Below are 25,789 nucleotides of genomic sequence, written 5' to 3'. Positions count from 1 at the left end.
TACGGCTTTGGCATCGTGGGCACGCCTGTATACAAGAGCTATCTGTTTTCGCTTAAGTTCCTTCGAGGATCGTTATTTCCTCGAGGTCTTTGCACACGTTCGTGACGTTGTGGGTTTCAGGCTGTATCATAACCATTTCGCAAAGGTACTCTGGAAAGATTCGGCTCTCTTGTCTTCTATATTTCTTCAGTTCAGTTAGTTTTCGAAACTAACTTAAAACTATAACAAAATAAGTTTTTCTAATGTTACTCTTTTGAAGAAGTACTACGTTCAGTTCGAATATGTTATTTGTCCACTGCTCATATTCTCATAATCATAATATCATAAACATCAATACATACATATGTACATACACACGTATATACATATGTATATGCGTACATATACAAATATGTCCGTCAGTCTCAAACAAACGTATAAAAATTTTTAATTAAAATATTAGTACGTCACAACAATAACATTTCGCAGTGCCATCATTCGAATACAACAACTTTGGCTTGCCATTCATTCATATGGAATAACATCGATAATACCAGATCAAGCATACAACCGCAGTGGAGGCAAATGCAATTGCTTAAGTGAGCAAAAAATAAGTAAAGGAAGGAAAAAACACCGGCTGCTCTTGAATGCTCATCGATGGCTGTCAGTTATTGCTTTACATATTTTTCAGTTTTTTGTTTTTGTCTGAAGCAAACGCCTCTGTTCAGCGACTGTATGTATGTATAAATGTTTATGTATATGCATGTATAAAGAGAACGACGACTCATTGGCAGAGCAAAGAATGTTAGCGAAAGGTGCACAGCAGCTGTGAGCAGGCAGGCGCCGAAGGCATTTAGGCAACTGCCGCACACACTGTGCGCACTCATCAAGGGAACAGCTGTTTTGCTTGCCATACAAACAACATCCACAACTACAAATTATTGGATAGCGCGCATGCGTCAGAAAAGCATTTTCCAATTGTTATGGTGGACAACAGATGGAAGAAACGACAGCAAGCGTATGAGTCAATGCACATACACACACCCAACATATTAGCTAAGAGAGCGTGAAACTACGAGAGAGCAAAGAACTCAGTGTCGGGTACGACAGGACTAAACAGTAATGACATTTTAGCCAAAACGTTTTTTCGACCAAAATCGTAATGCCAAATATTAACGCGCCGTCGAACCGTGAGCACGTTCAAGCGGACAAATTACTGGATGCGAGGTCAAAGTAAACAACTGGTTCGAAGGCACATTCCTAACTACACCGTGCTCGTATGAAACAAAAGCAAACCAGTCAGGCTAGTCACTTTGTCTTTGCAAACGCAAAGCAATGCAGCAAAGACAATTCAAATTCCGATGAGAACGTGGCGCTGGTGTTGCGACCAGCTATCGGATCAGTTGAACTCAGTGCCATCGGAATTCGAGTTAGTGCCGGTTGTGTGTGGCGACCGAAGAAAAACAAGCGGACCGGTTTTGTTGATAAGCACCTCCACTCTATGCGCGGTGCTTAGTGAAAAGGTGCATATTTAGAAATATAAGTGATTTCTGTAAGAAATGAAAGTGAAGAAAGTTTGTGTCCTTAGTCTTTTGTGCACATACTCCTTGAATGCCCTTTTGTGTAGGTTTTAACGAGCGAACGAAAAAATTTAAAATACAATTAATTTATACAAATTACAAACTAAAATGAAAACAACGCAACAAAAAGTACTGGGCTTGTTAATGCTAAGACGAAGCAATGAAAATTGTATTTGTGTAATTCGTACAACACATGCCAGCGCGCAGCTGTTTTAATATTTTGCAACAAACACCGCGTTGCTGAAGGAATGAAATGCAAAAGGTAAAGTAATTGCAGTAATAATAAGCAAAAAAACAAAAAACCAAAAAATAACTGAAACGCAAAAAATTAAAAGTGGAAACTCGACTGCCGAACGAATTTTTAAATTGTTCACCGATGAAGCATAAATAAATTTTGCGCAAAAGTGTTTTAAAACAGATGCCCCGCGGTGCGAAAGCTAAGTAAAAACAGCTATCAGAAGGAGGCAGCCGCCGCCGCCAGCCTAAAATAATAAAAAAATAAACATTGGAAACTTAACTACAAGTGCAATAACAAGAGGCGCATTCGCGTTGCATTCAAAGGCAAAGTTATTGACAAAAGGTAAACAATTAAGTCACAGTGAAGCGTTGCCGAGCAAAGCAGTTGCACGTGCCTAAGTGTGGACCTTTAAGAGGAAGCTCATATACTCGGGGTAAAACCAAACCGCTGCAAACTAGTGCATACGCTTCTTGGCTGCAACCTAGCACATTAGCCTCCACTACACCCCCTTCCATTTCGCCTGTGTGCACCGTAGATGTGCTCCGGCTGAAACGTTGAGAAGGATAGAAAGCAGCTGCAGCTGTTTCACTGTGTCATCCAACTGACTATCGCACAAAATAAAACAACTGCATACATACATACCATATAATCGCGTGTGTACATATGCATGTCGAAAATTAAATATGAGTGCGAAATTGTGAAACAAAAATAATAAAGAAAGAAACACCGTTCAAAATTTGAGAACTTTCATAAATTCATTCGCTTTACAAAGCACCGTGAAATAGACGGCGAATTGATATAAAACAGCAGCTCCCACCCCTGATGCACACAATTAAGAATGTATGTAGGAGCTTTTAAGACGTAAACAATAACTAATTATAAGTAACTGTCAAAGAAGCTAAAAACAATAACAATCATTGTGCACGCGGTATCTTAGGCGGATCGACCAGTGATCTTTTAATAATCTCTTAAATGATTGAATTGTGATAGATTAAGTTGGGCTTTCTGCTGTGAGCGTTTTGGAATTAAATCAATTATCGATCAACGTCTTCTCCAACCCCAATTCACTAAAAAACGCATATGTTGCACTCTATCAATCATATGGCTCTCTCCCCTATAATATTAAGATGAGAAGATGTTTATAAACTCTTCATTTTGTCAATAATTGAAAATTTTTCACGCTCTACGCCTCTTGGCAATCGTGACTTGGTAAACATTTGCACTGGCGGCATTTTTCTCATTGGCACATTTTATTATGGTGAGTACACATTTACAATTTTACTTTAATTGCCAGCTAAATTAGTTTTGACACATATATCTAATAATTTAAAAAATTATGTATATAATTGTGGACCACATAAGGTCCACATAAATAGCGTTAAATGGAATTCCTATTATCTTATGATAATTCTAAGGGTATCCGCAGAGTAGACGCTTAACGCTCGGCTTGACGTTCACTCTGCGGGCATCCTAAGTGCCGTTTTCTCAATGTCTGGCTAGCAGCCTTCTGCCTTTTAAGTTCTTAACTTAATCATTACTCCTTCTTTCGTAAATTGAACAGACATTAAGAACTCAGCCCTAAAACTATTGTAATACTTAACGGTAAGATGTTTCTCCATACAAATTAGGATTTTTTTATTTTTGTATATACATACAGTGGGGAGCAAAAGTGATTCCACGATCAACATTTTCATGTTTGAGCGCGCATAAAAAATAAACGAATGAAGTAAATGACAAAAACTTTTTTTTCTTGAATATCTAGTTTATTTGTAACAATTAGGCGTAAATAGCAAAATAGTAACAGAAGCAATGGCACAGTTATAAATCAAAAACAAAAAAAAGCGGCATGTACTCAGTTTTGCACCATCCGTTATTCGCACATATTTTTGCTGTTCTTACTTTCTTATCAGCAATTGACCTGCAGATTTACTGTTATATGTATTTTTGTATTCCTTATTCGTTGTCATAATTCAAAGAATCACTCTTTTCCACAAGTTTGTAGTCATTTTATTGCATTTGGAAATTAGTCTCTAAATTGTTCTTGAAAAATGAAGAAGCTGTCTCCAGATAAAGAAAATAGTATTGTTTCCCTGACTAAGAGTGGCTGTTCGACACGCACTATTGCTGACAAACTGCAAGTTAGTCAATCAGTGGTAGTCAAGGTGCAAAAAAGAAAAAATGTTTGTGTTGAAAACATGTTGAATGGTCGCCGCCGCCTTCTAACAGACTCTGACGCTCGACTTATGATGTCCAAAATGAGGAAAGATAAGCTTTTAACGCCAGCAGAGGCTTCCAAGAAAATAAATAAAGGAGTAAGTCGATGCACAGCTAGAAGAGCGCTGGCTAAGATTGGTTACGTCGCAGCTGTGAAAAAAAACAAACCAGCTTTATCCGAGAAAAATGTTAAGGCACGACTAAAATTCGCAAAGGTACACAGAAACTGGACAGTTGAAGACTGGAAACGTGTTATCTGGTCGGACGAATCCAAGTTTAACCGTTTTCAATCGGATGGAAAACAGTACTGTTGGCGTAGACCCGGTGACAAGCTTCAAAGGCATCACGTGAAGCAAACAGTGAAACATGGAGGAGGCAACATAATGGCTTGGGGGTGCTTCACGTTTTGGAATGTGGGACCGTTGCACAAAATAGACGGGATTATGCGTAAGGAAGATTATTTAAGTATTTTGCAAACACAGCTTCCCAATTTTCTTGACCAGTGTGCGTATCCAGAGCATGAAATCACTTTTCAGCAAGATGGGGATCCCAAGCACACTGCGAAAATTGTAAAAGAATGGCTGGGAAACCAAAATTTTAAGGTGATGGAATTGCCAGCGCAAAGTCCCGACCTCAATTCAATTGAAAACCTATGGTCAATTGTGAAGCGACGGCTCGGACAGTATCAATCAGCCCCATCCGACCTAAACAATCTTTGGGGACGTGTTGAACTAGAGTGGAATAATATTCCGAAAACAATTGTTGAAAATCAAGTTGCGAGCATGCCACAACGTATAACATAGGTCATAGAAAATAAGGGTCTATGGACAAAATATTAATAATGCATTTCTTTCATTTTTTCACGGATGGTGCAAAACTGAATGAATGATGAAACTCATAGTTTTGTAGGAAATTTACTGCTCTATAAAAATGGTCTACTGTAATTTTTCGATAAAGTTAAGCGTTTACGAGATATTCATCGTCAAAAATCAGTGCATATTAGGGTGGATCAAAAAAAATAAATTTTTTTTTCGTTTGGTATTCTGAAAAATAGGTTCCTAAGCACCTCTAAGTCAGCCTCTCCAAAAACCTATTCGTAATAATTTTTTTTCATTGAGTTATAAAATTATTAAGAAATAAAAAATTTTCCCAAAAATCATCAAATTTACGAAAAAATCATAAAAGACCATATTTTAGAGCATTCAATTTCCTACAAAACCCAATTAACAAGATATTTTTTCAAGTAGTTGGAAGCGAGATATAAATTTTTCTATCTGATAATAAGAAAAAATAGAAAACCGTTAGGCGGAGAACCTTCCCGTTACAATTAAAATCTCACATTTGGAGAGGCCTTCTTAGAGGTGTCTAGGAACCTATTTTTGCGAGTACCAATTGAAAAAAAAAAAAATTTTTTTTGAATCACCCTAATGTATATAGCTCTATATCTATCGCGATTAGTTTTAGGTGATACGTGCAACCATTAGGTGGAAAAAACTATAATACTCTGTATCAACCGGTTGCAAAAGTATAAATGAATAAAAACACAAAACGTGCCCTCCCAGCAGGAGCGGCACGATCCTTCCTCTCGTCTCGTCGTCCCCACGCCTGCAAAAATCATCTTGGGCGACAAAAAGATTCCTCGTATGAACATAGTCATTAATGTTGCGATGATGGCAGTAAACACAAAATGGTCACATGTTACATATACATATGTATGTGCCAAATACTTGGGTAGATGTGTATGCATGTCTAACTAGACGCGCTGTTTGTTTCCTTCAAATTGATTGCTTCAGCTGTTTGGCAGCTGCTCAGTACCACTTTTGAAATCATATTCACATGCGCACATGTTAAATTACCAAGTAAATAAGTATACGAGGCATAGAGTTAGTGGAACGCTATCTTATTCCATCTCTATTTATGTATTATATATTTGAAAATGTAATAAATGCTTACGGGTATGAATGCATAATGTATATGCAAGAATGAGTAAATCTTTCTGCCCTGTCGTGTGCATTAAATGCTTTGTTTATTCACATTCAGTTCTACAAAGGTATTCCGGATTTAAAAAAAAATAGTTAGTAATTATTAATTTATTGATAATGGGTAAAAGTTATTTCGATGTGACACGCATACTTCCGAAGTCAAACACCGAAATCGTTAAAGCTGAGAAAATAGCGTCCGTTTCAGATGAAAAATTATTTAAGTAGATAAGGAATCTAATTTAATAAAAATCGTTGTTATTTAGTACAGGGTGTTCCAATCTCCGAAAAGAAACAGCCTTTAATTTAGGGTACTCAAATATTGATTTGGATCCATCGCGCCGAGTATAAGAAAGAAGGTGCCCATTCCACTACACTCAAAACCTTCCCGCCTAGGTCAACATCACTTCATGAGCATCCAATATAATTTTAAAATGTTTTGCTCATAACTTCAGTGCTCATACGGAAATTAGAAAGCCATCTACGTATGGTTGCTTCATCTGGTGTGGAGCGCTGAAAACAATTCCCAAGCTGCTTTTGGAAAAACTATCATTACTTATTCATTAAAAAATATATTTCATTAATGCACGAAATTTATTTTTATCTTATAAATCATTTGGAGACAGATGTGATGTGTTTATACAATTGTTTTTTGCAGATTAGACTTAATTACATGTACATATGTTTATGTATATTCTAATGTAGTATGCTTATGTATGTATGTATGTACTATGTATATTTTAGTTATATAAAAGTGTTGACCTTAGTTATTTTATAACGGTTGGTTTAAACTCTCAGAGAAAAGGAAAATATTTATACGTATTTAATATTTAGCTAAACTTTCGAAATCGAAATAGAATACTCTCTTGAAAAGCATTGCTTAAAATATTTTCACATAGTCCTAGAACATAGATGAGGTCAATAAGTCAGTTTTACGATACAGAAATACGATACTTCCGTGTATATAAGTATGTATGTATATAATTGCGTATGAGATAAAACAACATTTGCTGCTACTGGAAACGAATACAAAACTGAATGGAAATTCTTTGCATCTGTTGCACATGGTAGACTCAACGACTACTTGTGACATTGAATATTGCCATTGCCCCAAGCAATTTGGTTGCACATACCTCAGTTACCAATATAATCAAAGGTGCCCTGATATTGCATATACATATATATATTGAATGGCTCGGCCAAAGCTTCATTTTTACCCTCATCAGTGTATTTTACGTTTGCCACGGAGTTTGTTAGACCCAGAAGGAAACGTCAGTGACCCAATAAAATACATATGTGTGTACATATATAGGTTCAGGAAAATAGTTTTCTGTTTCTTGGTATCATTGCAGCGTTGTTGCGTTTTGATTGTTAATAATATATTATATAAGTTCATTTACGAATATTCGAAAGTATTGGGTAGGAAAGCACCTGAATGGTGGGGGGTAGCTGTTGTTAATAGCACTTGGCGAATGTTTCTTATGGGGTAACAATCGCGCATGCAGTCGGCGACCGGCCGCAGACAGACATCAGCGTCAAAATCTTCAGCGACTATATTTGCTGTTTCGCCATATAATCTCTCTTGTTATATACATATGTATAAGTACATATATATATGTAAAGTGTCGGGCAAAACATATTGGACTCATACCTTTGAGTTACATTGTCATCTCCCATTCTTGCAATTGTCATTTTAAATATAAACAAATCACTCAGATTTGAAGAAAAACTATTTATTTTATAAAAACATTCAAAACATTAGAAATTATTTCACTTCATGCCATTTTATACGAAAAAATTAAACATATCCAATATTCAGTGCGACATAACATATTGGAATAATGATTGTTATATAATATTTTATAGCATAATCATTATTTTTAATTGCTTCACTGCATCTATTCGGCGTAGAAGCTATAGGATTGTCAATAACTTCTGGACGGCTTCGAACAATTTTTTTTTATCCTCATTCAATCTTTCTCTGTCTATCCTTCTATTTATTATATCCCAAAGATCTCAGGAGGATTGGCCACTTTAACAATAATAACTCGGCATGGGAAAGCATCACGTTCTTAAGGATGTTTTTTGTATATGAATCGATCCTTAATGCCATTGATTCGATGAAGAACTCGGAAAAACATCATATAATAATGGCACCTCCACCATGTTTAACCGTACCTCGGCAGTATCGGGGATCTAACCTCTTTTTTTTGGTTGGCAAACTCTTCTCATTCAGTCTGAATATTTCAAATTAAATTTTCAAATCGTCTTGTTTTGCTGTTAATTAATTGATACACAACTTTTAACAATGTTTTTTTTTTTTTGACAATCCACTCCTGTAGACTTTAGTAATTAATTGTTTTAATTGTATTGAATGTTTGTTTCCATCCATGGCCACTTTTTATTCTCTTGCAAACAGATGCTACAGAGTATTATAATTTTGTTCACCTAACGATTCTACGTATCACCTAAAACTAATTGAGGTAGATATTTGATTATTTATATATTGTATAAATGATCTGAATGACAAGACGAGTTGAAATCCGGGTGACCGTCTGTTGGTCCGTCCGTGCAAGCTGTAACTTGAGGAAAAATTGAGATATCTTTATGAAACGTGGTATGCAGGTTTCAAAAAAAAGTTCGAGTTAGTTGATGGGCGCAATCGGACCACTGTCACGTCCACAAATCGCCATAAACCGAAAACCTATAAAGTGCCATATCAAAGCACCTTATTAATATATAAAACTCATATTTGACACAGGGGATCGCAGTAGGAAGAGGCACCTGCGCAAAACAAATTGGAAAAGTGGGGGTGGCCCAGCCCTTTAATAAGTTTAATATACATATGTCCTAAACCGCTTAGGCTACAACAATCACATTCGCTCAATAGTACAAAAACTCCTTCCTATTGTGTGAAAATGGACGAAATTGGACGAAAATCCCGTTCACTCTCCAAACAACGGTACTGTTCAAAACTCTTAAAAGCGCGATAAATCAATAAATGCATCGAGACGTTTAAATTCGCCGCCGCGATGGCATCAGAGAGCTTTATGGGAACCGGTGTGCAAATTCAACGATGGCGTGGTACCGTCCACTTTTGGGTGAAATCCCATATCTCGGGACCCAACCGACCGATTTCGACAAAATATGGTACTTGGCATTTTTTTATAGTCTTATGCCACGTTGTGAAAATGATCGAAATCGGAAAATAACCACGCCTGCTTCTCATATAACACAATTTTAAATTTCATTTGATTCCTTCAGTTCCCAGTACGAAAATCAAGAACCAATTGATATGATGGGATTAAGCTTTGCACGAATAATACACTTAGTGTATGCCAATTTATGACCAAAAATTGTTCAAATTCATTAAAAACTGTTTACCCTCCTCGGTATCCATTATTTAGACCCCGGTACCTATAACTGACTTTTGTTAGAAAATATAGGTCAATGTCTGAGATATATAATTGCGAATAGTACTTCTCTGACAATGGTATGTCTGTATGTCAAAAATGGGTTGTATCGGACCAATACTTCCCTTAGTTCCCATATACATATCTAATATAAAGATAATCGAACTTCCGGGTGACTTTGTAACACATATATCGGCCAATATATGAGTTATCGCAATGAAAATGAACTAGCGTGTTTTACTCATAACAGTTTATCTTTGTGCCAAACATAAATATGTAAATTTGAGCGAAAACTTGACTTACCCCCATATAATTTATGTCAGGATTTTTGATCATCCGCAGTGGCGGATTAAGTATTTTGCCGCCCTAGGCCATGTCTGATTAGCCGCCCTTTTTAAAGGATGTTATTTAGAATTTTATTTCTTTGAGTCCGTTCATTTTATTAAGACATAATATTTATTTCATAAAAGTAAAATTGTTAAACAATAGAAATAAATATTAACAACATAAATAACAGTCAGTGTTTAGGCCAGTGCCTAAATTCTTATTATCCACCCTAGTGAGTATACAACAAACTATTGCCAGTTAGCTGTTGACATAAACCGCTAACAACTCTCACTCAACTGGCAATAGTTTCGTTAAAATCACTACACTTCACTCAATAGCTTAGCAAGCTAATCACTTTTTTTCAACCCTCAACCAAGAAGGAAGAGAATCAAGACGACCACCGGCCATCATCACCAGTCTTATTAACAAAGGTAATTTATAACAATTTAACGTATTAGACACAATAAATTCGTTTTATATATTTAACACAAAATTGGGTGTTTTTTCTTAAACTAATATACTTTCCTTTTTTTCTTATTCTTAATAATCGACGCATCGTCCTCCTCAAGTGACGCGTCGAGAATTCGAGAATAATCAGTCAGTTTTCTTAAACTATAATGTATAACTTAATTTTTAAATATCTTCTTTCTGGCTTTCGTATCTATCGTAAGTATCTTCCAAATCATCAGAATACTTAGTAACTAATACATTGCGCGAATTTTTAATTCATTGGTATCTATTTCATATAAATTGTCAAAAAAATTAAATGTTTCGTAAAGATTATGATGAGCACTTTTACGTCCTGTCAATTGTACACTTAAAGTATCTAAAATTAGATATTAAACGTTGGTTCGAAAATTTTCTTCTCCAGATAAAGCTCTTCTTTCATTTTCCCGTGACTCGTCAGCCTGAAGTTTTCGGGGTTTTTTACGACGGGTGCCATAATGGTAATAGTGCTTTGGCTTTTTTTTATAATCAAAAATTGTTTATCTCTCATATCTTGGAGAAATAATGCCAAAGAACTATATATTCTTATCACAGATGATAAATCAGCTTGAGAATCCTGAAGCTTCATATTCGCAGCATTAAAGCGATCCAAAACTGCATTCCAAACAATGACTAGAATTGCTGTTTCTAGATGTTGTAATTTTTGCTGCAGCCCCTTAGCTTCAGCTCGCGTAGAAGGGTTTTCATCTTTGTTTTCACCAATAAAGTTTAGTGAACAATTATTCTAGGCCACTCTTTTTCTAATGTGTAGCATGCATCATTTCGAGCCGACCAACGAGTTTGAGAAACGCTTTTAAGTCTTAAACTTGTATGCTGCGGTAAAAAAATTATATAATTTTTGCAAAGTAGAAAAAAAGTCAACTGCTTCCGTAACAGATTCAGCTGCACAAGCTCCCACAAAATTTAAAGGGTGACTAGCTAATGGATTAGTTGTTTTGATTCGTGCTTGCACTCCTGAATATAAACCTGACATGTTGCTTGCATTATTGTAAGATTGACCACGACAATTCATTATATTGCGTCTTGCGGTATTTTTATGGATTTTTTTTTTTTATTGAAATTGAAATGAATTTTTAATGACTCATGCCCAGCTCTTGACCGATCCTATGGCTGCTACTATGCCGGTCTCTTTCGACCAATTCAGCGATTTTATCGCAATTTTCGACGACAGGCCTTCCGGAGCGAGGCGCATCTCCGACCACCTCTACACCAGAACGAAAACGTTGAAACCATCGTTGTGCGGTGGAAATTTAAACTGTATCGGGTCCATAAACTGCACAAATTTTATTGGCGGCTTGAGATGCATTTTTGCCTTTATCGTAGTAGTACTGTAAAATAAGCCGTATTTTCTCTTTATTTTGCTCCATGTTTGCGACGCTATAACTCACGAACGACTTAAAAGAAACGACAATCAATCAAACACGTGTTAGCGAAATGAGCTTTCCAAAAAGGTATATCATGACCCGATGCGACGAATAAAACTAGAACTACGCGCTTTCAGCGCCAACTAGCGAAAATACCGCAAGACTTTTTTGACAACCCAATATTTAAACCATTATCCTCAAGAGATCTTCAATATCTTTTGTCTTATGGCCAGTATTTGGAATGAATTCCAGAAATCTTTCGATAAGCTTACCATTGTTACGTACATATCTAATAATTATCGTGAATTTATCAACATGAGCAATATCAGTGTGGAATCCACAATTACAACAAAATACTTAGCAGATTGCACTTCTTTAGAAATATGTTGCAATACTTTATTTTGAATTAATAATATAATTTCTTCGTAGATTGTCTTAGATAAATACAAAGTACGAGTATTTCCACGGTCAGGGTGCGCATATAATTTTAAATGTGCTGAGAAAAACGAATCAAATTTAGCAAGAAGCTCAACTGAACCTAAAAAATTTCCATTATGGGGATCTCCAATTCGTTCTAAATATTCTCTAAATGACAGCCCTCTTATTGTGAGAGATCTCTAAACCCTTCACCAGTAAAAGCGTTTACTTCGCCACTCCTACCAAATAGTAACCATAGAGCACAAAATACTGATCCTTTACTTTCCGAATAAATTAACCACTCACGATGTTGAATTTCTCCGCTCTTTAAATTACGTTGAAATAAGCTTTTAGAACAGAACTTCGTTTTATCATAATAAAAATTTCGTGAATTTTTAAAATCCGTTACATTATTTTGTGGTAAACCGTTTATAGTTATAAAATCTCGTGTTTCATCATTTATATCCCATAGAAAAGGATCACCACTTAATTGAAACATATCAGTGGTTGATTGACTATCTTCCGCATCTTCTGATGAAAGGAAAGTTGACGACGTTTTGTTTGTATTTGTATCTTACAATGAAGGAAGATTCGATTGTATTTCTTTGGTATCTTGTGCTGAAGTGTCATTTAATCCCGGCTAAAAACCAAAAAATCTTTTAGCCAGGGACATTAATTCATTCATTAAATTAATAAACAAATAAACCCTTTTTAGCCTTTTAAAGAACTTTGTCAATTGTATAAGCTCTTATTGATTCTTATGACTATGTGTGCTATTTGCGTGACCACGGCTGTATATATCGACATAAATATATACTTGAATTTTAATAACATTTTACAATAATTACGAATTATTGCTTTAAGCTATAAAAGTTCGTTAATATTCGTCAATATAATTCACAATATTGCGAAAATGAAACATCAATGTTATTAAATTTTTATTTTCTTCAAATTGTTTGCGAATTTCAAAAAATTGGCTATAAAATGAATATATTCATTTATTTGATTCTATAGAAATCATTTTTAAGAATAAAAATATTTTTATATACAAACAAAAACATGAATTTTAAATGAATACTTATATCAATTCATATATGAAACACCGGATTCATTGAAAATAAAATAAGAAAGCATTGTGTAATTTTAGAAGTGGCTCACTTGTAAGATTAACTTTACTAAAGATTCAACAAGTCAACAGAGCTTTGAAAATTCTTCAGAAAAAGCTTATCAATATTCAATTATTTCTGTTATAAAACATTTTTTATCAGTATTGTACTCACGAATAAAAAAGTGAATCAGAAAATGAATAACATTCTATTTCATAGAAATTTATTTGTAAATTTATATAAAAAAAATCAGAATAAATCCTTAAAATGTATTGTCGTTACATTATATCAGATTTAAAATTTTGACATTCTGAAAAATTTGCCGCCCCCCAAATTGTGCCGCCCTAGGCCCAGGCCTCGCGGGCCTAGGCGGTAATCCATCACTGATCATCCGACTGACTTTACTCTATATGATTAGTTTTTTGGCATGTGACATGTTAACAATATGTGGTATTGGGAAAAATATATAAAATCTGGTCGATACTACCCCAACTTCCTATACTACATATAATGGTTTTCGCTTTTCTAACAAGCCTTATGTGTCTGTCAGCATATGAGTTATATACGAGGTGTGTTCAAAAAGTATCGCGAATCGTAACTGACAGTTTTCTTCGATTGCAGGGGCTTTTGCACCACGATAACGCCCTTGCTCACACACAAAGTTGCTTGGACACTTGGTTAAACTAAATTGATGCTGATTCTTTATGTCGTTGTTCAAATTGCACAGAGAATGCAAATGCCAGAAAATAACGGGATTTTCGACCTTTATTGCGAAAAACTGCGACTAGTCCAATTTGTTTGTAATTGCTTTTGTAAAAAATGCATTCATTGTTTCACCAAAAAACAATATGCCTTTATATTAAAAAACGTTTTTTATACCTAAAATTGTAAGTTAGAGTATACGATATGTTTTTAGCATTCATAGCCATCAGTCCAATATGTTTTGTCAGACACTGTATATACATACTTATAAAAGTGTATATGGTATATATATGAGTGTAGCGTTTGCTGTATGGCACGTAGCGCCGTCCTGCTGGAACCAAATGTTGTCCAAGTCTTCCTCTTTAATTTGCTTGAAGAAAAATTCGGTTCGGTTCGCGATATCGCTCACCATTGATGGTTACGGCGGTTCCTTCTTCATTTTCGAAGAAAAATGGGCCGATGATTCCACCAGACCAAAATCCGCACCATACAGTGATTCGTGCTGGGTGCATTGGCTTCTCGACGATTACGTGCAGGTTTCCTGTGCCCCAAATGCGACAATGAAATGAGCTTCGTCCGAAAAGATGATTTTTCGGTAACGAAAAAACTTTTTTGACTACCCAATATATATGTATATGTACATAATGGAGCGATATTTTTAATTTCATTCAATTGATTCCGCTGCTCAATGCTTTGATCCGGGAGAGCTACTGTTATGTTATTCACTAAAAACCGATATTGATTCCTGCAGATCATGATTTACATATGTAACAAGTAAGGAATAACTTTAATGATGCTTGATTTGTATACTGTAAAGTTAAAGAATCAGTTGGAATTTTAAGGATTGTTATGTGTGAAGTTGGCTTGATTGTCATCCAAGCCCATCAAGGAGCCCTTCCCTGTCAAAAATATCAGTCTAATTTTCATGTCAATTGCAAACGGAACCCTCACCTCCTTATATTCATGACGTCACGAGCCACTGTATTTCTCTGTCAAACATACACCCAAACGTAATGAGACTTTCAAAGCATGTTTCTATAATTCTTGTTTTACTTGTAGATAGATGACGTCACGAGCCACTGTATTTCTCTGTCAAACATACACCCAAACGTAATGAGACTTTCAAAGCATGTTTCTATAATTCTTGTTTTACTTGTAGATAGATGCATAAAAATAACGGGAGGCAACAAAAACCCATCCATTAAGGTAATCCGGAACCGAAGACAGTGAATGTAACGATCTTGGTAGAATAACTTAATTTACTCAAATAGCATAAGGTTAAATAGGTTGAAGTTTAAAATTATAAATTGAAACTCGTATTTTTCGGTTCGGTTCGCGATATCGCTCACCATTGATGGTTACGGCGGTTCCTTCTTCATTTTCGAAGAAAAATGGGCCGATGATTCCACCAGACCAAAATCCGCACCATACAGTGATTCGTGCTGGGTGCATTGGCTTCTCGACGATTACGTGCAGGTTTCCTGTGCCCCAAATGCAACAATGAAATGAGCTTCGTCCGAAAAGATGATTTTTCGGTAACGAAAAAACTTTTTTGACTACCCAATATATATGTATATGTACATAATGGAGCGCTATTTTTAATTTCATTCAATTGATTCCGCTGCTCAATGCTTTGATCCGGGAGAACTACTGTTATGTTATTCACTAAAAATCGATATTGATTCCTGCAGATCATGATTTACATATGTAACAAGTAAGGAATAACTTTAATGATGCTTGATTTGTATACTGTAAAGTTAAAGAATCAGTTGGAATTTTAAGGATTGTTATGTGTGAAGTAGGCTTGATTGTCATCCAAGCCCATCAAGGAGCCTTTCCCTGTCAAAAATATCAGTCTAATTTTCATGTCAATTGCAAACGGAACCCTCACCTCCTTATATTCATGACGTCACGAGCCACTGTATTTCTCTGTCAAACATACACCCAAACGTAATGAGACTTTCAAAGCATGTTTCTATAATTCTTGTTTTACTTGTAGATAGATGCATAAAAATAACGGGAGGCAACAAAAACCCATCCATTAAGGTAATCCGGAACCGAAGACAGTGAATGTAACGATCTTGGTAGAATAACTTAATTTACTCAAATAGCATAAGGTTAAATAGGTTGAAGTTTAAAATTATAAATTGAAACTCGTATTTTTGTTAAAATAGATCTCTCTGAAATTAGCACCTCTCAATAGTAAATATTGCAAGCCATGGGACCTGTTTAACTGTGATGTTTTTACAGATATCGTGGAAAAAGTCACAAGCTTGATTTTTTCACGGTGTGATCTACATATAAAGAACATAAGCCAAATACAAATTAATAGTTTTTTATGTTTCCAATGTGTATCAAGAGAAATTAAATTGAATTTGCGCGATTTTCAATTAGAATCGACACATAAGCCCATATCAATTTCCATCGTTTATTGCTTTTATAATTATTGTTGGATTAAAAAATTACTAATGCCCTTGTGTGCAATTTTTAGCGTTCAAGTACAAGAATTTGTCTTATTGTGCTGTTGTGTCTACTGGAATTACCATTTTTATTCAATTATTACGAGTCTGTCGTCTGATCTTTCAGCCTCGAAAAACACCTGCTCAAATATTTCCTCAGCTTTAGTCCTTTTATGTTTTGCTTATTAGTGGGCCTACAAAAGCAACAAGCACTCTAACTACATATGTGCAAGATAGAATCAGACCACAAATATAGAATTAGTGTGTAAATAATATATAACTTTTTTATTTAAGTGGTGTGCATGTGTATTTAGGTGTTTTTAATGGCATTTTATCGAGTTTATTCACGAAATTGCGGATTTACCGCTGCACTTGAGGCTACAACTGTGCTTAGTTATAATTAAATTGTTTTACACATTTTTTAACTTGTTACTGCATCAACAAAGAAACGATATGCGACGCTTATGCAGGAAGGCAGTTCCACACCTACGTCCGCTTACGTAAGTGCTCATACCTTAACATACCTGCGGTTAAAGCCGGTTGCTCGTATATGTGGAAACTATTTTACGGATAATTCTGAACAAATTTATCTAAGACAGCGATTTTCAAGGAAAGTTAAGCTTTTAAGGATTATACAATTTTGTTGAAAAAAATTTTTGAGATATCCGAATGAAGTTAATGCACAGGTGCACTTTGATATTGTGCTGATTTTTTTATCGGAATCATCAATAGTATACAATCACATATATAGTATCTGCCAAATAATGGATTATCTACATATTTCATTTTACCGTGTACTACCTACAACTACGCAGAATTGTTCTTTGATATACTTGGGGGTTTCACATAGGCTTATAAAGTTATAAGTTATATATAGCTTACAAAAAACTAAAGCAGGAGAGAACGGCAGTCAACAACGGCACGCAGCAAACATGATCACATCAACTAAACAGGTACCAGCAAGTACGCAGGCAGCGAAGAACAACATAAAGCAAGGTGAGAATGCACCAATAAAAAAAGGCCAGTCTGTACAAACTGGCATTGACCGCTACATTAACATAAAAAGGAAATTAAGTCCTTCAAAGTCAGCGGTCAATCCCAAGAAATTTCAAGCCGGTACACCATTTAAGAATAAACCGGAAGTTTTAAATGGCAATAGGTTTGCCTTACTAAGCAATGGAACAGACGACGATGCCAAGGGTACCACCACAGTCGTTAATGCCAAACCACCCCCAATATATTTGCGCGAACGTAGCAGTAATGCTCTCGTTGCTGAAATAAGTAAAATTGTAGGTACTAACAATTTCCATATAGTGCCTTTGAAAAAAGGCAATATAGATGAAACAAAAATTCAGTCCTACACTGAAAAAAGTTTTATGGACATAGTTAAATTTTTGTCAAATAAAAACAAAAATTATTATTCGTATCAACTGAAGAGCTCTAAGGGCCTAGTTGTTGTAATCAAGGGTATAGAGTCCGCCGTGGACTCTAGTGAAGTCAAAGAAGCATTGGAAGAAGGTTTTGGTATTAAAACTGTTGTAAATATAATTAATAGAAACAAAATACCACAGCCAATGTTTAAAATTGAATTGTTGCCGAATTCGAATCAACTTAAAAAAAATGAGACCCATCCCATTTATAATTTGAAATATTTGCTGCATCGTAGAGTAACTGTGGAAGAACCACATAAAAGAAACGGTCCGGTACAATGTACTAACTGCCAAGAATATGGGCATACTAAATCATACTGCACTCTACGCAGTGTTTGTGTGGTATGTGGTGATTTACATCCCACTTCTAAATGTACTCTTAAAAAAGAAGAGTTAACTAAAAAATGCAGCAATTGCGGAGGGAATCACACTGCTAACTACAGAGGTTGCCCTGTATATAAAGATCTGAAATCTAAGTTGTCACAGGGAATTCAAGCACGTCGTAACCAAATGTTACAAACGCCCCGTAATGAAATTATAGCAACCTCAGAAAAAAGTACAAATCCTATTACTTCTAACAATAATAATATGCAAGGAAGCTATGCAAATGTGGTGAAAGGCAACACTGTGCAAATGCAACTGCCGCAAAATCCTCCAAATGGAGGTATTGAAACTATGATTATAAATCTTACACAGTGTATGACACAATTTATGTCTACCATGCAAAACATGATCCAAGATTTAATAAAATCACAAAATCAAATGCTGCAAAATTTATTAAGTAAAAAATGAGCTTACTAAATATCTGCATATGGAATGCTAACGGTGTTAACCAACATAAATTAGAGATTATCAGATTTCTGTCTGAAAAGAATATAGATGTAATGCTTATTTCAGAAACTCATCTAACAAATAAAAATAATTTCAACATACCGGGATTTAGACTATATGTTACAAATCATCCGGATGGAAAAGCGCATGGTGGCACGGCAGTGTTGATTAGAAATCGTTTAAACCACTATGCTCTAGAATCTTATGCTACACCACAGTTGCAAGCTACAACAATATCACTAAAAAATCAGGGTTGTAACTTAAACCTTACGGCTATATACTGTCCACCTCGTTTTAAAATTACAGAAAGCGAATTTAAAGACTTTTTTGGAACACTAGGTCAAAGATTTCTAGCAGGTGGAGATTACAACGCAAAACACACGTACTGGGGCTCACGTCTTATTAATCCGAAAGGACGACAGCTGTATCAAACTGTTATAAATAGGCACAATAACCTTGAAATAATATCTCCTGGTAAGCCGACATATTGGCCTAGTGATCGGAAGAAAATACCAGATTTAATTGATTTTGCTGTAATCAAAAATATAGATAAATCGCACATAACAGCAGATACATGTACTGATCTATCTTCTGATCACTCTCCGGTACTAATAAAATTATGTGAACAACCCATATTCGTTAATCCAAAAGTGGGTCTAACTTCTTATAAAACAAATTGGCTAAAATATAAAAAATACGTCAGTAGCCACATTAATATTGAGTATAAAATAAATACAGGAAGAGATATTGACGAAAGTATAAGAGAAGTCAATGATATAATAACCTGCGCAGCTGTCTTAGCAACACCAAACAAAAGCTATAAGCCGCTTGGTTTCAGAAAAATCTCTAATAGAGAAATAGAAATGCTTGTAAATGTAAAAAGGCGTGCAAGACGTGAATGGCAGATAAATCGTTCCCCTTCCACTCAGCTTCAATTAAAATCTGCTGTACGTAGATTAAAAAACGCGCTTAAACGTGAGGAAGAATTGAACACCGAAATGTATATAAAGAAGCTGTGTCCGAATTCAAACAAGCAAAATTCCCTTTGGAAAGCCCAAAAGTCCATGAAGCCACCAACTGACTCCAACATGCCTATACGAGACTTGGGAGGAAATTGGGCTCGAAGTGACGAGGAAAAGGCTAATTGCTTTGCAAATCACCTAGAAAAGGTATTTCAACCCAATTTGCCAAAGAACAACTTTAAGTTGTCAATCTTACCCAACACAGCTAAAGAGTCGCTCGAGCCTCTTATGACTTCACCTTCTGAAATCATTGGTATCATCAAGGAACTTAATCCAAAAAAATCGCCGGGACATGATAAAATTTCCCCAAAAATGCTAATTGAGTTACCAATTATTGCTGTAGAGGTGCTCTCTTTGCTCTTCAATGCAATTCTTAGTTTCGGATACTATCCAATTTCATGGAAAAAGTCGCAGATTATCTTGATAGATAAACCTGGGAAAGACTTAACACAGCCGTCTTCATACAGACCAATCAGTCTTCTACCCTGTCTTTCAAAAGTATTTGAAAAAGTATTACTATCAAAGATGTCTCCTTTCCTCCACGAAAATAACACAATACCAATGCATCAATTCGGATTTCGTGCGAAACATGGCACAATAGAGCAAGTCAATAGAATTACTAACGAGATAAGAAAAGCATTTGAGCACAGGGAGTACTGTTCAGCAATATTTCTAGATGTAGCTCAGGCGTTTGATAAGGTGTGGCACGAAGGTCTTTTATATAAGATTAAAAAAATTCTACCTTTAGAATTGTATAGAACCTTGGAGTCTTATTTAAAAAATAGAAAATTTATGATAAAAGTGGGAGATTTCATATCTGATGAACGTCAGATAAGGGCTGGTGTTCCCCAGGGCAGTGTTTTAGGCCCAACACTATACATCATATATACAGCAGATCTTCCAACAGCTAACAATGTATTAACTTCAACTTTTGCGGACGATACAGCAATAGTGAGCCGTAACAAATGCCACATTGTAGCATCAAGAATATTAACGGAGCATTTAAGTTCTCTCGAAGAATGGCTAGCGAACTGGCGTATAAATGTGAATGAACAGAAGTGTAAGCACATTACATTCTCGCTAAGACCAAAGATGTGCCCGGCAGTAAAAATAAACAATATCTTAGTACCACAAGCGAACGAAGTAACATATCTTGGAATTCACCTAGATAGAAGGCTCACGTGGAGAAAACACGTATCTAGTAAAATAACATGTATGAAGATTAGAGCTGCAAATTTAAATTGGCTTTTAAATAAAAACTCCAAACTTAGCCTAGACAACAAAGTGCTCTTATATAATGCGGTCATAAAGCCGATTTGGATGTATGGCATTCAACTGTGGGGTACGACCTGTGCAACTAATATTGATCTAATACAAAGGTTCCAATCAAAAATGCTTAGAACAATCACGTGTTCACCATGGTACATGCGTAACGAAAATATCCATAAAGACCTTGGTATTCCTATGGTAAAAAAAGAAGTAGAAGACAGCAGAATTAAATATATATCTAAACTCCGAGATCACCCAAACCCTTTGGCTTATGCTTTGGTACATTCCAGCGATCAAACACGACTTAAAAGAAGAGATATGCCTGCGTATTAAAGAGCGACGTAACACCAAAACAGCTCAATCACTTGCTTGAGTCTGTATAGTTTTTAAATAGATTTAAGATTTCATTACTTATTGTTAGGCTTTAAGAAAAAGCAGATACAATAAATAAATTAATTTTGAAAAAAAAAAAAAATAAGTTATAACGATCCGAAAACAGAGCGTTCAGAGTTGTATTTGCGTAAATTTATTTTAGTACGCAATCCAAAAACAAATTTTTTAAAATAGTATAAAAATTTATGATTTTATGATTTTACCATGCTTTATGACAAGCTGTGAGTACCCCAACTATACTTAAAAGTGTTCGTGAAAAGGTAAAGTTGTTCAGAGTGATCCATAGAACATTTTACGGCTATGCAATTTTTCCGTTTTTTCGATCATCCACACAAATTAACCCGCTCTAACCTCTACTTACAGTTGGGTCCTACGTAAGTGGGCGCATATTTTTTAAAATGATATTTCATGGGTGTTCTGAAGCAAATTTCAGCTCAGTGGAATTAATGGAACTTAATCGCGGCAATTGATTGAGCGCATTCGCTTTGAATTATTAATGATCAATTTACTTCACATGTGTGCTCATACCCCGGACATGTATGGTGATTTTAAACTCTTTCGCTCAGCAAGCTTTTTCGTTCAATTATTTGCAATTTGCGCTTCAATGCACCCAACGAAGAAAGCAGAACATTTTTCTGTTTTAATTGCGCTGTGCACCAATACTCGATGACGGTCGATTTAATTATTATTAGGGCTTACGGCCTATTGGTAATATGAAGATAGATTTGTTAACAATATAAAAACATGTTTTCAAAATAATCGTAATCACATCACATCTTGTTATCATCCACTTAACTAGCAATTATGTTGATGTAGATATTTCTAATATTTTCCTAATGCGATTTTTATTGAAACGTTTACGTAATAAACCAATAAATAAAATTATTATTGTAAGCACCTATTGTTGATACTAGTTATTGATAGGTCTCTCACAAACTTATAATTTGTCACACGGAAGCCTTTAGATTTGTTTAGCGCTTATTCATTATTATTTCAAACGCACTTTGAAATTTTAAGTAATACTTTTTCAATTTTGGTATAAAAATCCTTAAAAATAACACTACAAATTTAATTCCTGACTCAATTTAAGCAAAAATAGTAATTGGAATGAATTATCGTAGTCTCTCTTTCTATCATTCAGCAATATTAGTGATTGGTATAGGACTTGTGATATAGTTTTTAACGAATGGAAAACCACCAAACAAGCAAGCCAGCAGTTCTCTTACATGGCTTCAATGTTTGCTAAACCTAAAGTCCGCATCACTCAAAAACACCTGTGTGCTTCGAAAAAATTTTAAATGAGCGGTTACCGCTTTGGATTGAGCGCCATACATCGTTGCAACAACGATAATGCGAAATAAATCATTATTGTCATTATTTCTGGAAAAGGGATACTTTTGTAGAAGAGAAAATAAACGAAAATTAATGAGTGAAAGAAAGAGTGCGTGTCGATACCATGGTCTCCAACTACTCAAAATCGTGCTATAAGCTTTTGTACTTCTGTCAAATAAAACATTTCCAAATTCATTGAATCCTCAGTCTCTTGCGAACTCAGATGTTCTTTGACTCAATTTTTCTCACACATTTTCGGCTCATTTATTACATTTGCCGTTTCAATTATTTGTTTATGTATACTGTGTATTAACGCGTTCGTGCAGGAATAAGTAACAAGTAGAGCAGAAACAAAAGGAAACATATTAAGTCCATCACAAGACTAACGATATGACATTCGGTAAAATGCATATAAGTAAATGTAAGTTTGTAGATAAAAATAACGTGTCAAGGTGTTTTCCCGGGGTAAACTACTAAACTATTGAACCGGTTTTAGTAAAATTTATCACACTGTGTTCAATTTGATACAACTTAGAAGATAGGGTAGTATATATTTCAATTATGTTAAACACCAAAACATTACATATACATATAAAAAAATATATTTCTATACAAAAGCATGTTTTCAAAATTAAAAAATTTAAAAAATTATCATAATTTTAAATAAGACTTGAAGTGCCCAAAATAACCAAACCTCGACAATCACTTAAAGCATTGTAAGCATGCAAGATAAAATAGCCATGTTAAACTTTTCCGGTAGTCTTCTTCTTAATTAGCGTAGACACCGCTTACGCGATTATAGCCGAGTTAACAACCGCGCGCCAGTCGTTTCTTCTTTTCGCTACGTGGCGCCAATTGGATATTCCAAGCGAAGCCAGGTCCTTCTCCACTTGGTCCTGCCAACGGAGTGGTGGTCTTCCTCTTCCTCTGCTCCCCCCGGCGGCTACTGCGTCAAATACTTTCAGAGCTGGAGTGTTTTCGTCCATCCGGACAACATGACCTAGCCAACGTAGCCGCTGTCTTTTAATTCGCTGAACTATGTCAGTGTCGTCGTATATCTCGTACAGCTCATCATTCCATCGAATGCGATATTCGCCGTGGCCAACGCGCAAAGGACCAACGTCGACTCATCCGTTGTTGACATCGTCCAAGCCTCTGCACCATATAGCAGGACGGGAATTATTAGTGACTTATAGAGTTTGGTTTTTGTTTGTCGATAGAGGACTTTGCTTCTCAATTGCCTACTCAGTCCGAAGTAGCACCTGTTGGCAAGAGTTATCCTGCGTTGGATTTCTATGCTGACATTGTTGGTGGTGTTTACGCTGGTTCCAAGATAGACGAAATTATCTACAACTTCAAAGTTATGACTGTCAACAGTGACGTGAGTGCCAAGTCGCGAGTGCGACGACTATTTGTTTGATGACAGGAGATATTTCGTCTTGCCCTCGTTCACTGCCAGACCCATTTGTTTTGCTTTTCCGGTAGTGCTGGTGGAAAAAAACTTTTGATGATCAAAAAGATCACTGGAAATATTCTTGAAAACTTTTAAGTCTAATGAAATACCTGTTGCAACACCATACTTTGTATTTTTACTTTATTGTGAAACTAGTACTTTTACCATGTACGGTGGCAAAACCGTGTTCTTAAAAAAAACGGTGATAAGTAAATAGCAGTATTTTGAAAATTCATGTTTACGTAAAATCTTAATATTTTATTATATATAGTGGCCTGGTAGTCTCCATCAATATCTACTGAAAATAATCAACAAACTATCTATCGACCATAGAATATTTCTTGCTATCTGTATATACGCGAAATAGCCTCTCAGTTTTTGAAAAATCGGGCTATATCGGTGGGTATTTCAAGCGTCGTTTTCTCTCCAAGAAAACATTTATCAGAACCAGTAATATCCGAGCACTATAAGATGTAGCGACATACAAACTGACCGATCAAAATCATGTTAAAAATCTTCGTAAAATATCGTGTTTCCTTATTAAGCAAACTTCGACTTAAAGGTTTTTCATATCAATACCTTGAACTATCAAAACGCTTTCCATTAGATGCAAATCGTTAAGCCGTTACATTTTCAGATTGTGTTGTATAGTTAGTTACAATAAAGAAAGAATTTCGTATTGTAAAATCATTTACAGATTATGCCTTTGGTGCAGCCGAAGTTAACGTTTGCTCTTGTATTACTTTTATGTCTCTTACTTTTTTAGAATTTAATTACAACGCATTGTGGAAAGTGCTAGGTTTTTAACTCGATTTGTCACAAAATAGCCCCGCACGGCTCAGATTCTCAACCCACGAACTCTTCTCATTTTAATTATGAAACCATCGCTTGTTCTCTTGCAAATTTTTAATGACATCGAGTTAGACCCTTCTTGCGAGTATTTCAATGAAATTTTTGGTATTTCGTTTAGTGAACAAAACGAAACCCGTCTGAAAGAGTATCCCGCTCCAGTGTAAAAATTATGATGCAAACTCGATCAACCAGAGGTGCGTGATAATGTGGTATTTGAGGTAAAAGGTAATGCTTTTCTCGCTGCTAATACAACTGACATATGTACATTTATACATATATATAAAAATATAGCGACGGACGATTCTCAGATGATAAGTTATGATAGATATGACGGCTTCAAATACGATGAGAAAGCGAAAACGGTGACGCAGACATGCAAGTAAGCCATCGCTCAACACATGCACGGTTTTTTATCATACCATTTGCCAACTCTCTGGGGGAGTAAATATGTATGGACTTGTGTGCGCACTTGTAAATTTTACGGAATCCATTGATGGAGTGATGGTAGACCCACGCAGCTGATGCCATTCAGTAGACTGGTAATCGAACAGGGGGTTGAATCGCTCGACAGGTTGATTCTCGGGCCCTCAAACCTCAAGCATAACTTCATCATTTTGTTGTATAGTAATTAGTGGCATACAAAGTATTCAGGATGAAAGTGATCGCGAATGGCACTCCTTTTTATGCAAAGTGTTAAAATTTGTTTGGGAAGAAGTATAGAATTTGTTTATGTATGATGAATTATTAAAATGTTTGGAAGTAGAAAAATATTTATTGCACTACCTGGCCTCTCATTGGGACCTGATTGGATATATGTATGTACATCTACTGCATCTATTTGACATTTGATTTGTTCTGTGTGCAGGTTTATTTCTTATGCCATGTCGATTACAACAACTCACATGTACTATAAAGGTAAGGA

General features: G+C 35.5%; 1 protein-coding gene across 4 annotated transcripts in view; it reads left to right on the top strand.

The window, feature by feature from the left end:
* The first annotated feature begins 1,140 nt into the window (after nucleotides 1-1,140).
* Nucleotides 1,141-25,789, top strand: part of LOC105233073 (protein CBFA2T1) — a 72,629-nt gene continuing 47,980 nt past the window's right edge. The window contains exon 1 of one of the 4 annotated variants that reach the window (XM_049452085.1): nucleotides 1,141-1,821. In XM_049452085.1, coding sequence (XP_049308042.1) covers nucleotides 1,813-1,821 — 9 coding nt within the window. In that variant the 5' untranslated portion in view covers nucleotides 1,141-1,812. Of the gene's footprint in view, nucleotides 3,056-18,127; nucleotides 25,783-25,789 lie in introns of those variants that run through there. The other 3 variants (XM_011215026.4, XR_007422262.1, XM_049452084.1) reach the window with 3 other exon arrangements.

Source organism: Bactrocera dorsalis, chromosome 3, assembly GCF_023373825.1.
Source record: "Bactrocera dorsalis isolate Fly_Bdor chromosome 3, ASM2337382v1, whole genome shotgun sequence".
Taxonomy (NCBI): Eukaryota; Metazoa; Arthropoda; class Insecta; order Diptera; family Tephritidae; genus Bactrocera; species Bactrocera dorsalis.
Note: the sequence above shows the minus strand (reverse complement) of the source record. Positions and strands in the feature narration are given on the sequence as shown.